The 13,639-nt window shown below is 43.0% G+C and overlaps 1 protein-coding gene across 5 annotated transcripts in view; it reads left to right on the top strand.

Moving 5' to 3' along the window:
• SMOC1 (SPARC related modular calcium binding 1) overlaps positions 1 to 13,639 on the top strand; it is a 127,400-nt gene that overhangs the window by 87,664 nt on the left and 26,097 nt on the right. For all 5 annotated transcript variants that reach the window (XM_063159236.1, XM_063159232.1, XM_063159235.1 and 2 more), the window contains exons 8-9: positions 12,066 to 12,258; positions 13,322 to 13,404. In XM_063159236.1, coding sequence (XP_063015306.1) covers positions 12,066 to 12,258; positions 13,322 to 13,404 — 276 coding nt within the window. The remainder of the gene's footprint in view (positions 1 to 12,065; positions 12,259 to 13,321; positions 13,405 to 13,639) is intronic.

Here is a 13,639-nt window from a genome sequence, read left to right as displayed (position 1 = left end):
ATTAAATGGCACCCTTTTCTCAAGAGTGTGAGATGCAGGTTCAAGCCTTCTCAGTCAGAGGCAGGAACCAAAATATGAATATCTGGACTGTTACACAGCAGAAAAGTTGGTTTTTTCTGCACTTAAAAACTACATTTTCTATCTGTATGCATCCTGCAAGTACCAATTTTTTCTGTCTGGGGCAAGTGAAAAGTCTAGATCAACACAATATTGTTGTGGCAAGATGACAAAAATATTTTTTGCTGCTTCTCCCCTTTCCCAAACACGCGCATCCACATATGCATGCACATGGATACCTTAAGCTAACCAAGACAGTTACCTGGCACTGCTCTCTGTAATGTGTTGTTTTTAACACTGCCAGGGCAGGAGGTGATTCAGGTGGGGTTCTTGCAATGGCTGTTCTCTAATCAGCAGGCAACTTTTTCATTCTACTTTTACTGTTTCAGCCTCTTCCCCTTACCCCTAACCTATTTCACCCTGAAACAATCCAAGTGATTATTTTTTCTTAAGTTCTTAATCTAGGGAAGCATTTGATAATGTTATCCACTTCCAGGAAATCTAATGGCTGCTTGGTTAGGAGCACCCCATCTCCACTGAGGAATCCAGGGATTTTCCTCACTTCCAGAGTTGGGTTGTCTCCAAATTCATTTGTGCTACTTAGTGATTTGGTTTGAGTTAGCAAGAGTTTCCAGCCTGTATCCAGCTTACCGTGACAACCTTTAAGAAAACCACAGAATGATGTAATGAGCCCCTGCATGGAAAAATAAACAGCTCTGGAGAAACCAGCAGTAGCAGCCTCAAGTAAATATTCTTCAGTCACTGGGGTTTTGAAAATGACGTTATTTGAAAGGAAGAATGAGTAATATATTAAGGTTAGCAGCTGAAGACAGGTTTCTCTGTGCTGTGCCTAGTTCAAAAAAAAAAAAAAAAAAGAAAAAAAACCCAAAAAAGCCCATAGCTGTTTGTTTCAAGATCTTGCTTGGTGAATGGGGACCAATTCCATGTGGCCTGTTCTGTTCTGGCACCCAGGCATTGTGCTGGCATGTTCTCATAGCCTTCCAGTGATAGATCTTTCTCCTGTCAGGAGCTCTTAGTGGACAGAGTATAACTGAATGAGCTTTGAAAACAAGAATGGTGGCATTCACATTTCTTTCTCTTAATTGAGTCAACTTGAAGCCCAAACTTTAGGGCTTTTCAAAGGGGGAAACAACTTGAAAACTTCACATCTATATGTATTCTTCCCTCCACCTGAAAGGGAGTCTCTTAAATCTTAGGTGCAGTTTGTCTCCAGAGATCTGCACAGTGAAGTGGGATGTGATTATATCAAGTGTTATTACCAGGCCCTGAGTTCTTTGGTTTGTCTGTGTTCCTTAAGGGGTCTTTTTTCCCACTTGCAGGAAAAAAAACATAAGAAAACATCCATGGCACCCCCAAAAACATTCTCTCTAGTGCTCAGTTAGGAAGTTACACCATTTTCCTGCATGCCTTTCTTATTGACCAGGGGTAGTAACTGCCCCAGGGGCTAATGTACTCATGGGGCATTGTCTTATCCATATGGAGGCTTTCTGCAATCACATACATGAAAAAGGAGTCTTCTTGAGACCATATTGCAAATCCGTGTAGTTCCTCTTGATCAGGAGAGATGAACATGTAATGAGACAGAGCTTGAGAAGGAAGCTCTTTTCAGGTTTTAGTGGGACACACCAAAAATAGCCAAGGTTAGACAAGAGTTTAATTTGTTATTAGAACTTTCCTTTTCAGAAGTGAGGATAAACAGAAAGAGCTTGAGTGCCTATATTATTTTCTAGAGTGGGGAGACCTTGAACCTATCTGTTGAATGTACAGTTATCTGGAGTTGGAGAGCAAATTTCTTCATGCCTTAGAAATGTGGAATACTGCAGAGAACAGAGAGCCACAGGTAGATTCAGATGAGGTTCTGGAAAAACAAAACAATGTTATTAATAGGGGTAATTTCACACTTGTCTTTATCCTGGCTTCTCAGCCTTATTCCTTAGGTGTCTTGTCCTACTCTTGGTGCACAGCACTTTCCACCTGGTTATTTAACAACATGAGACCATGGACTTCTGCTGCTTTTTTCCTATTTTCCACTATTACTAAACTAGTTGTGTTAGTTTGAGACTGGCTGTCTCTCTCTCAATGCCAGTTCTGTTAATGTTACTGTCCAAATGTGTAATACAGGACTGTAGGCTCTTCCCCAAAATCTGTGGCTGGTTAGTGTTAGTCAGGATACTGAGCAAAGGAGATAGCTATTTGTCAGGAGAGTAGGTTGGTTTTAAAGGGGCTGTAGTCAGGAATAATTGTGCTTTAGAGACGTCTGAATAAGATGTTTTGGTGGCATTTGAATTGGAAAATTTTGTTGCCTATGGATGACATTCTAATGCTGACTGCAGTCCTCCTTGTTAGATGTTTTTGTGCTTCTGTCTCCTCTGGGAATCACACCTGGGATTAGGTAAAGACTTTTGAATTTCTCCCTAGCTGAAAAGGAAAAAAGTGTCATTGATGGTGTCAGGAATAAGAGTTCATGGGAGGGAACCAGTGTGTCAGAAAGCTTTTGTCTTTTCTACTGTCCTCTTTTAATGTATCCTTCTTGGTTCTTTTCCTGCATCTTGAGCCAATGTCTCCCAACACAGTGCTCCTCTAACCTGTCAAAACTATTGGGCTAAAAGTCTGTGACTGTTGTCCCATCTGCCACAACTATTTATTTTCAGACTTTTGCATTAGTCCTCCCAGCCCTTCTTTTGGTGAGGATTTGTTTTGGTTTTGTTTTGAATTAATTTTAGTTTAGATTCCAAATAAAGTAATTTCAAGAGAAGCTCCTGTTGAGTATGAAATAAAAGCTTACTAATTCAAGTACATTTTTGCAACACATATATATGCTTTTATTTGCTGAGTTCCTGTTTCCTTGCAAGCTAAAATGTGATGTTTCTTCCTTACTTATTATCCCTCCCTTCCCCCTGACTCCATCTGTGGTGCAGGCATCCTTCCCTGTCTTGGCTGCTGCTTGGGAGGCCTCTGTCTCTTATTCCCTTCTGGAAGTTCTGAGAAGGATGATATGTGTGATGCCCAAGGGTGATTCTCCTGCAGTCTCAGTGTGACAGGTGTGTGTGGTGAAGAAGGGAGTATGTAGGAGAGAGCAGAAGCAGGGGGATTGGAAGAATCTAGGACCAGGACCCTTCCCAGACAGCCAGCAAACAAAGTCATAAATAACATGCCATTGGGGACCGGTTAATCTGCTCTATGAAAAGGTGCAAAGTATACAAGTGGGAAAAATAACATTGTATAATAATCAGCATGCAACCATAGGTGTTAAACCATATGCAGCTAGGCAAATAAATGAAGCTCCCCCTGAGAGCTGTGCGATAAATCATTCCTAAAGAATTCAGTCACTCCCCCCTCCTTATCCCCCAAAGAAAGAAAATAAATTACTTTAGATGTGGAGTCATAACTACTACTCTGCAGCTGCCAGTTAAGGCAAGTGGACAAGGAGCAGTAGGAGAAGGGGCAAAGACATAAGAGGCTGGGGTAAAAGGGGAAATAGAAAGCAGGGCCGCTTTTAAAACCACTGGGGTTTTGGTGGGGAAGGGAAAGGAAATCAGCTCCAACAGCAGGCATTACCTGAACATACAGACACAAACTGAGACTGGTCAACTTTTGTGGAGTTTGTTTTGTTTTTTAGCAGAAGCTGGTTCAGATTGAAGGGTCTACACTGATTTGCTGAAGTAATTCCTTAGCAGCACAGTCTCCTTGCTGTTTGTAATAGCAGCATTCAGCACAGGCTCCTTTGTGCATCTGCACTTCAGACAGCCATTTCAATGTATGCTGATGCCTGCAGAAAGGCTGCACATAGTGACTCACCTTCCCACCTTCTTGACTTGTTCCTGTCAAATTCACCACATTTCTGACGTACCACAATTAAGGAGGAGCTGTTTCAAGGTAACTGTCATTGCTAGCTCCTAGATAACCTCTGGAAAATGTTTAGGCCTAGGTAGGGTTATCCTGAAACCAAAAACCCTGGTGGGGTTTGCAAGTGACAAGTGAAGGAAAAAAAGGGTTCAAAGCACAGGTCAGTGTGTCCCTATGAGCATCTGCTGCCCACAGAGTTGTCCAAGAAGGCCATGAATGTTGCCTAGTACAGCATAAGGCTGTGAAGGAGAAGAGCTGCATTCCAAAACTCTGGAAAACCCTACCCCTCTATGGGGATGTCTGTTGGACATCCATCTCATGACACTGATGAAGTGGGAGCAGTTTCTCTATGCCATGGCTGACGTCTGAATCCTGTGTTACATCACTGAACTTCCAAAGCCTGGATATTCTATGCAGAGAGTTCTACAGCTGACTCCAGGTAAATATCCAAAAGTGACTGCTAGCTTCCTGTCAGAGGCAATTCCCTCTGCCTCCTTGTAAAGTGCAAAATACTACAGGAAAAAGCTGCTCTGTCACTGCACGAAAAGGCTCATCACACTATACACCTGTCTTTCTTGCCTTTTGTTTCTCACCAGCAGTGGCATTAAATATAATGTTGCTGTAGGTAGGAAGACCAGTCTGAACTACTTTTTACCTGCCTGTGACAGTTTTCAAAGACCTTCTGTTTGGTGTCCTATAATTGCAGAGTAACAATACTGTAAAAATAGTGTGCTTGTATACTCTAGCTAGAAGAGTTAGGCAAGTTTTTCAATAATTGCTGTACTAGTTGTTCCAAGGACTATTAAAAACAGGTGTGGAAGTGAAAAAAGTTTCCCAGTAATGCTAAGGCTCCAGTGGAAACATCTACTTTTTTGTTTTATTGAACAGAATTCCTCAGTGTGGAAAGAGTGCAGTGAAAAAGGAGTATAGGGAAAACGAATGTGTTCAGAGACAGGTGGCTTGTGTCAAAGCTAGGTACTCCACAAGCTCACAGTGCTTAGAAACTACATGAAATGGAAAAGAGGCATTAGGGAAGAAAAAACACAGACTGTGTCGCTTTGTCTCAAAATGACAAGGGCAGTGTCTAAGGTTGAGTTTTTTTCTACTGCTGAGGAACCATTCTGATGTCAAGAAGTGAAGAAGGCTGCATTTTGATGCCAAACTTTCTCTGCTCGGATTATGGAAGCTGCTGTCATTGTGAAGGTACTGCACAGATACAGCTGTCATAAAGGATATGGAGGCCAGGTGCATTAGAGGGGATCAGACCCCAAAATCTGGAAATTTAAACCAGATCAAATATCTTCACAATTTTAGTCTGTGTTAGTAAAAGGGTTGCCTCAACCACTGAGGATCTGCTGGAGCTTCTCAGCCTGTAAGAGGAGAGAAAAAAAAAAGACCTGAGGACTTCGTGTGCTTTTCTTTCCCTGTTTTAACCCAGGGTCATATCCAAATAATAGCAGCTCTGACGCATGTAACCTTTTCCTAATCTGGCAACAGAGATCCCACTGCCTCTTCCAATGAATGAACAGTTAATCATCAGGGCTTTTTTATATCAAACCTAAATAGTCTTTCTCCAAGTAAGCTCTCTGCTACTTGAACTACCCATGGGGAAGGAAAAATAAATATCAATGGTATCCTTTTTTTTTCCTTATAGAACAGCTTTTATGTCTCAGAAGACTGAATGTCATCCCTAGACTAAACAAATTGAATTCTTTTAGCCTTTTCTCATAGATCAAGTTTCGTAGACCTTTGCCTGTTCCCCTTGCTCTCCCATGCCCTCTTGCCAAACAGTCCTGCTGTCCCTCAGCGTGCCCAGGGCTTGTACACAGGGCTGATATAAGGATCACCGGTACTTAGAGCCCATTCCTTATGTGAAGACCCCATCATTACATTCCATGGCTGGACTTACCTGTTTTGATTCTTTTTGTTGTTGTTTGCAATGTCATGACTTTTTTTGTGGTCTACCTAAGCTGCTGACCATTTTTTCCAAGTCTGACTGTCTCGCCAGTAATTTCCTCCCCATGTGCTGGATTTCTTCTTGCTGGTTGTTATGGTTTGTACTAGTAACTTGTGATCACACTGATTTAAAACCATTTATCAATGTGACTTGGAATTCCTTCCTGAAGTTCAATCTGTTGCATTGGAGTGGTCATTTAATTTGATACAAGTCTCATGGTAGCTTTCAAAATAGAGAACTTCTGAGACCCCTTGTCTTGAAGAGCATCTTTTTCTTAACCTGCTGTGTTAGGTAGCTATCTCGTAGTAATTGTATGTAGCTTACATTTTCCTCTTTTGGTTATGAGAATGATGCAACTTAAAATATGCTCTAATGAACCAGAATTTAGTCAGACCTCTAATGCATTGTATATGAACGTGATTAATTCTCAGGTCTTTTTCCAGGATGTATTGTTCTTTTTCTGCCATCCTTCAGCCAGTCTGGCTATAGCTCTGGGAGGGCTAGGACTGTGTGACTGATTGCTTGTGAGATGGGATGGTATAAAGAGTAAAAGGCCTGCTTGAAAAGCAGTTCAGTTAGAATTGCAAGGACAGGTAGCTTTCAACTGACAGGTTTCAAGATGTGCAAGTGTGTATCTTTATTCCTGTGTGAGTTGGGAACCCTGTGGAGTGCCCACTTTTCTTTGCTGGGCAGGGCACAATGCCCACAGGTTCTGAAAAAGGAGCATAAATTGTGCATGAGAAAGTCCCTCACTAAGTTTCCTCTAATCTGTGAGATGGTGCTTCCTTCAGCCAGTCCCCCTTTTTGCAAGCTAGAGGGTAGATACTGAATAGACTTCTCATATAACACTGGTGGGACTGCAGTGCAGCCTTATCTCCTAGAGCAGAAGGAAAATGGCAGGGGAAGCGTGTCAGCCCGGATAGCTGAAGTTTAATGAGCCACTTGGAATAATGCATTTTTGAAAATTATAACCCACCTGTTAAACCTTTGCATTGTTCAGCACTGCAACATGAACCATCTGCTTCCTCTGTAGCCTGTGCCTTGAGAAATGAAATGGAGTGAGTACCAAGGTAAAGCAGAGGCTGCTCAACTGGTACAGTATGGGAACACCTGCAAGGTTTGTTTTCTTTTTACCTTCATGTTAGCCAGAAAACTCTGGAGGGACCATGATCCCAGACAGAACAGGGTGGAGTGGCTATCAGTACTGATGACTAACGGAGGTGTGGAGAGATTTATGCTATCCCCATGGGCCGTGTTTGCTCAGCTGTTATTGTGCTCCCAGTAAACACAGAAGGGGTTGTTTCTCTCCCTCCACCCACAGCCCTGCTCAGGGGACAGGCAATAAGGGCCTATTTACTGCATTGCTTTGCTACTCCTGCCAGCACTTGTGCATGTCTGTACTTAAGGCTTTTCAATTGCTCTTTCCCCTCTGAGGAGGGAAGGATGCAGGTTTGGGCTGCTGAGGTAACCTGTGCTGAACTCGCTTTCTGCCCACAGCTTTTGTAAGCTCCCTACTGGCGTGAGGTACCTGTTCTCCTGGAGTGGACCTGGGTCCTGTTCACATTAGAGCTTCCTTAAACAATGTAAAAGCAGCTTTAAGCTGATGTATATGCTATGGTAAAATAACTGGTTCAAAGCTCTTGCTCTCTGCCACAGCAGTGTAAAGACACATAAGAATTTGACCCTGTCTGAATTAAGCTCTTCTGGGAGACAGGCAAACACTTTTCCTCACTGAAAGGAAAACTGAGGCACAAAGACACGTGTTTGGGTTGGCACAGGAGGTCAATAGAAACTTGGCACTAGATATCCATGCTGCTCCCCTTTGTTCTATGCTGCACTAATGTCTCACTGAGAGGAAAGTTGGGAGTTGAACAAAAAAATTTGGGAGAGATGTGTTTGAGGGTTTTTTTTTAATAGTTTTTTGAAATGAGGTCCCTGTTGCAGCACTAACAATGGGGATTGGTCCAGAATTCTTCTTCTAAAAGACCTTTTCCTCTCCTTGTGATGAATGCTTGTTCATTAAAACTAAAGCTTTTTGTGGGAATTCCATGGGAAAAGTTTTGCTGGTCCAGACAGAATTTCTGGTCAAAAGAAATGAGGGAGAGAGAGAGAAAGAGAAGGAAATCTGCCCTGCCTGGTACAGCCTGTAGCTCTGGGGTTAGGCTGTTCACATGGCTTCACTGGGGCCAGGCAGAAGCATAGAGGGAGGTTAGACCCTCTCTTTTGCCTGATTTGGAAGACAGAATCCTGTCTCTTAAGGGTGTAGGAATCTCTCCAAGGTGGTTGGTTTTGCTGCCACAGTCTCCCTCTTCTTTTAAGGAGAAAAGGTTTGGGTGCAGAAGACCAAAGTCCAAAAAATAATCTTTTGTGGTTGGATGGCAAATGTTCCCTATGTCCCACCATAGTGATCCACAGCATCTTCATAGCCATGGTGAATGATGCTTGGTGCCTTGGCTTTGGTGGCAGTGAGAGGTGTTACTTGGTTTCTTTGCGGATGGTCAAGTCAAAGCAAGGATGGCAGAAAATGGCAGTGGAATGTGACAGTGCCTTTAAAATAAATAAATAAATAAATGGGTATAATATTATTATTTGCTTTAGGAAGACTGTGTTCCACTTACTTGCTGTCTTAAATGTTCTTTCTCTGAGAAAAGTTTAGTTTAGGCAACAAAGGAAAAGCTTTCTTACTCTGCCTGCAACTCCCATTAACAGGAATAGGCTTTTAAGTACCCTGCATGTATAATAAATATATTTCTGGTTTCTAAGATGACAGCTTAATTTCATAACTGGCATTAAACTTTCTAGCTTTGCCATAGGCTTTCTCTATTCTCCATTAACCTGGCCTTGGCAACAACAGCAAAGTTTCCAGTAAGCAGTTTGACTGGAACAGGAGAACTTCAGTGTCCTGGAGCTGGGATAGCATTTGATGATCCCTTTGTTACCCATGAGCCAATCTTTCAGGGTGACGCTGCATGCAGTTCATGCCAAGTCCCAGACTAGGGAAGCTGATGGTGTGGATTTCCCAGCTGATTTTGCTGGCTTTTGAATACCCAAATGTTAATACGAATGTTTATTTTTTGAGGGAATTAAGTGCTGTTAGAGTGGTAGCCTGGAGGAGTCTCTTTGGGAGCTAGTGCTAGTTAATACATTCTGCTTAGCAGACAGATGTCACTGAAGGAAATTTCCACAAGGCTGTTGTCAGAGTCAATGTGTTTGCTATTCTGATCTCCTCCAGCTCGGGGAAGGCTTGGTGGATCTGGAAGGGGTTCAGAGAAGAATTGTGCCATGTGGGACTCTCCATCATGTAAATGAGATGAAGTAGAAATCTGTAAAGCAGGGAGGAACTTCCATAGCAGCTACTTCTAGATGTACATTAGAACTGAGTAAAGTATGATCTCCTTGACACTTCAGCTGTGCCACTGTCATTGCTAATGGGGGGCTACTCAATGCTGGTGACAGAGTTTCATCATTACATCTGTCTGATATCAACTGAGCAAAGCCTCTAAGATTTGTTTCACTCAGCCTTTAAACAGCCTGCAAACAGAAACAACTACCAGTTAGTTATGTATTCTGGTAGTAAATGTGACTGTTCAATTCCCACAAATTTCTGTTAATATGTGCAGAGAATTTTTCTGATTTTTTATGCCATAGCACAAATGTGTAAATATGTAGATTTTTTCTGTGTAATTTGCATACATAACTGCAAATGTATGTAAAATAACATACTAATTTATTAAAGGAATTTATTATTTTTTTCTCTTGATTTCAACAACAATAGTTTATTTCTTTGTTCTAGCACATACTGTATTTTTTTCAGAGTAATTTTACTGAGAGTTTTGCAAGACTCAAAGGACTTGAGAAATCTTGGTTTGACGTGCACTCAGGAAGCTTTTGGGATTTAGATAGAAAAATTCCTGGAATGTAGTTCTCTTTAGCAGAAGTTTTTCTTCCTTTTGCTTGCAATATAACGACGACAGAAAATTTTGCCCCTGCTTTTTTGCTTCCCCCAAGCTGCCTGAGTGATTTGCCTCACCTGAGGGCCGAGGTGAATTCAGTCAGCAGACTGTGGGTCAGTGGGGCCCTTTGATGTCAGTGGTGTGTTAGTGAACCAGCAGGCCTCTGGCTCAGTGACTTCTCTGTCCATGAACATCTTGGGAACAGTCTTCTTTTTATTTTTTCTTTTTTTTTTCCTTTTTTCCTGTTTTCTTGCTCCTTTTCTGCCTTCTTCTTCCTCTTCTTCTTTGTCTTCTCAGATGTGAAATCTGTCAGCAAAGTGAAGTCAGCTTAAATATCAGCTGTGGCTTGAGTTCCCTTTCAGTTTTTGTTGACTTTATCCCCTCCTGCTCCTTCCCAGTAAAGTTTCTCTCTGCTTGAGTCAGACTTACTGACACTTAATTCTGTGTTTCTGTTATATGGGTTTGTATGTGGCAAAGTTCAGGTGCCTTCACATTCCCAGCCTTGACAGTGATCTGAAATGCTGAGGAGAGTGAGACCTTTTGGGGTCTCTGAGACTCTTTCAGCTGCTACAGTTCAATTAGAAACCAGTAAAAATGCTTCTGGTACCCAGGCATGCTTAACTCAGGTGATGATGTGCAGAGCTGCTGGAGTTTCTTGTTGTATCTGCTGCTACCAAGCTGTAAATTGGCAACCCTTCTGTTCCCCAAATATGGAACAAAACTTGCTCTCTCTACAGCATAATTTATCACCAAAATACAAGGTGTACCAACAGGCAGGCAAAACAGAGGGAACCTGAGCCTTGTGTGTGCTGAGTTGTGTGCAGTCCAGTCCCGGGAGCAGGATGCTGAGGTTATGCTGTGTCCACTGGCTGATGATGCAAACATCTTCAGATTTGGGATGAACCTAGGGTGTCATTGCTGGTCAGTGGAAGAGTTTTATGTATTGAAGTCTTGAGGTAGCTCTTGGCTGTGGCAAGGAATTACAGGTCTTGTGGCCTATTTATAAAAATAAAATTAAAACCACAGTAAACTGCAGGGGAGAGGAAGGCTAGGGAAGAAGAGGACAGCTGTTTTTCCTGCTTCTGTTTTTCATCACTCTCCTAAGGATAAAACTTAGGAGTTAGATTGTTGTCTTTTGTTACCCTAGACTTAGATGTGTTTTCAGCTGTCTTGACTGCTTTCTTTTCTTCACTGTCATACTTTCAGTAGTTTACAAAGCTGAAATCATTTTTCTGCTTGTCAAAAGGCCAGAATACCTGAAGAATTATAATTGCAAATTTCTGGCTGTTGAGCCAAATAAGTCTTATCATCATGCAGGTACTCTGTGCTTCTCTTGCCCCTTGATGGCTGGTCCATGTGAGAGGCAGCAGCCTGGCAGTGTCCATGCACCCTGTACTCCTTTGTGGGCAGTGCTTGGGCTCTGTGTGCCAGGCTGGCTGCAGAAGCCACTTCTGGGCTTCTTCCTGTTCTTTGGTGCATGCACAGAACTGCTGTTCTCTTTGACAATGCCTTTGGAAAGTGCCTTTCCTGTGTTCCTAAGGCACAAGGCCTGACCTGCCGCTCAGTAGAAAGCAGTGTTGGGTGCCCTTTGTTTTCTAGGTGAGGACAACAGTGGAGAGTTGATGGCAATGGGGGTTGAGTGAGATATCCCCTTCTGTTCCCTGCTGAGGTGTGTGCAGATGCTGTCTGCACTGGGTAAATCTGTGTTAAAACACAACCTGCTTCTCTTGGTATCATGTTGGAGAGGTGGTATTAAGAGGGGGGAGTGTTTTGCAGTCTGGAGAAAGAGACAGAGGGGCAGGGCAGGGTGTTTGCGTCCTTTGTTTAACTGGAAAATACAAGTCACAGTTTAGGATCTCTCAGCTTGCAAAAACAATCTGGGAAATGCTTACCTTATGGCTGCATTAATAGTGAATTATTTTTACTGACAGTTCATTTCCAAAACCTAAGTGATCAAGAAGAGTTTTTTCTGCTGTTTCTGGCATCCTGAGCACCCAGCCATCAATGTCTTCAGTCCATAATCTTGTTGTGTCACAGCTAAATGTAGGAGAAAGTTCTCAACGCAGCAGCCCCTCAGTCCCTGAGGATGTAGACATACTGATGTTTGATGAGAAGGAAACAGACACAAAGGGCTCCTGATGTGAAGGATACCCACATCCCACTGACCTGAGCAAAGTGATCTTGATTTGATTCCTTTTTCTACCCCTTCCAACCTCCCTCCTGTCTTCCAGAAAAAGTCCACTCCTGTGACCAGGAGAGGCAGAGCGCCCTGGAGGAGGCCCGGCAGAACCCCCGCGAGGGCATCGTCATCCCCGAGTGCGCGCCCGGGGGACTCTACAAGCCCGTGCAGTGCCACCAGTCCACGGGGTACTGCTGGTGCGTCCTGGTGGACACGGGACGGCCCCTGCCCGGTACTTCCACACGGTGAGAGCTGCAGGCAGGCCTGGGAAGGTGCCTGGCTGAAGAAGATGAGATATAAAAAACACTGCTGCAAGATGAAACTGGTTCCTCACCCTAGAGGAGTCAGCTTTGCACTGCTTTCCCTAGAGCAAGCAGTGCTGTATGTGGTGTTCCCTGTTGAGTGTTACTGTGCAGCTCCCTCTCTGTCCTCTCCATAGGAGTTGGTGAATGTTAACTTCTGTCCTTACTTTTCTCTGTGTTAAAGTATTCATACAAAGCAGCCTTTTTTTTTTTTCTTCTGGCTTGCTTTTGTGAGGTAGAAGGAATGGGGGCTTTGCTTAAGAGTATAGATTATGGGCATGAGCAGTGAAAAGACAAGTGTCTTTGTTGCATTATCATCTGCTTTGTACTTCCATGTTGCAGCCACTTGAATCCTGATCAGTAGGGAATTAGAAGACTGCTTTTTGTGCATGTGTAGATTTTAAAACAGAGAGAGAGATTTTTTTTTTCAGTCACTCCCTGTCTTGAAACTACCTGAAACTACATTTTCTCACTTGGAGTTTGGAAACAAATTGCAGGGGTGTCAAGTTGCAAAAACAGGCCAGTAAGAGCTGGGACTTAAATTTGGCTAGATGTAGTGATTCTGCAAAGCATGGACAGCTTTGAAAAAAAATTTCAGTCTAAACCCACAAGAATTGGAAGAGGGTCCTGTGCTGTTTGTGGGTTTCAGTTGACAGCTGGTACTGGACTTCAAAGTATGTTCTTCTTTCTCTTTCCACTTCTGCTGCTGTTGCTGACTGTCCATAAACAGTCAGATGCTTGAGAGTGGTATTTCTTCTGGAGGTTTATTGGTTTCCCCTGCAATGAGCAGACAAGGCCATTGATCCTGAGATTAGTTCAGCTGGTCAAAGCATAGTGCTAATAATGGCTTGGTTGTGGATTTGATCCCTGTATGGGCCACTCACTTCAGAGTTGGACTCAATGATCCTTGCTGGTCCCTTCCAGCTCAGAATAGTCTGTGGTTAGTGACTATGTGATGACTAAAGCTGTGTTACATAGCTTAGCTTCTGCTGTTCTCCTTTTTCAGGTATGAGACCCCAGTGTGTGAAAGCGATGCCAGATCGAAGAGCACAGAGATTGATGATCCCTTCAAGGACAGAGAACTTCCAGGTTAGAGGAACAAGATCCTTTCTCTGCCTTCTTACCTTGTCCCACCTTGGGACTCTTAAGAGGCCAAGAATATTGTTGAGGAGATAGGGGATTTTCCTCACAGTGCATGCTTTACCGTGGAGTTTATTCTGTGGGGGTTTTTTAAGATCACCTTCAGTTTCAGCAGTGAACTGGAAAAGGCTGGGTCTGTCCTGGGTGTGTTTATTGCCTGTCTGCCCTTTGAAAACATTTCTGG

The sequence above is a fragment of the Melospiza melodia genome, chromosome 6 (genome assembly GCF_035770615.1).
Source record: "Melospiza melodia melodia isolate bMelMel2 chromosome 6, bMelMel2.pri, whole genome shotgun sequence".
NCBI classification, from domain to species: Eukaryota; Metazoa; Chordata; class Aves; order Passeriformes; family Passerellidae; genus Melospiza; species Melospiza melodia.
Note: the sequence above shows the minus strand (reverse complement) of the source record. Positions and strands in the feature narration are given on the sequence as shown.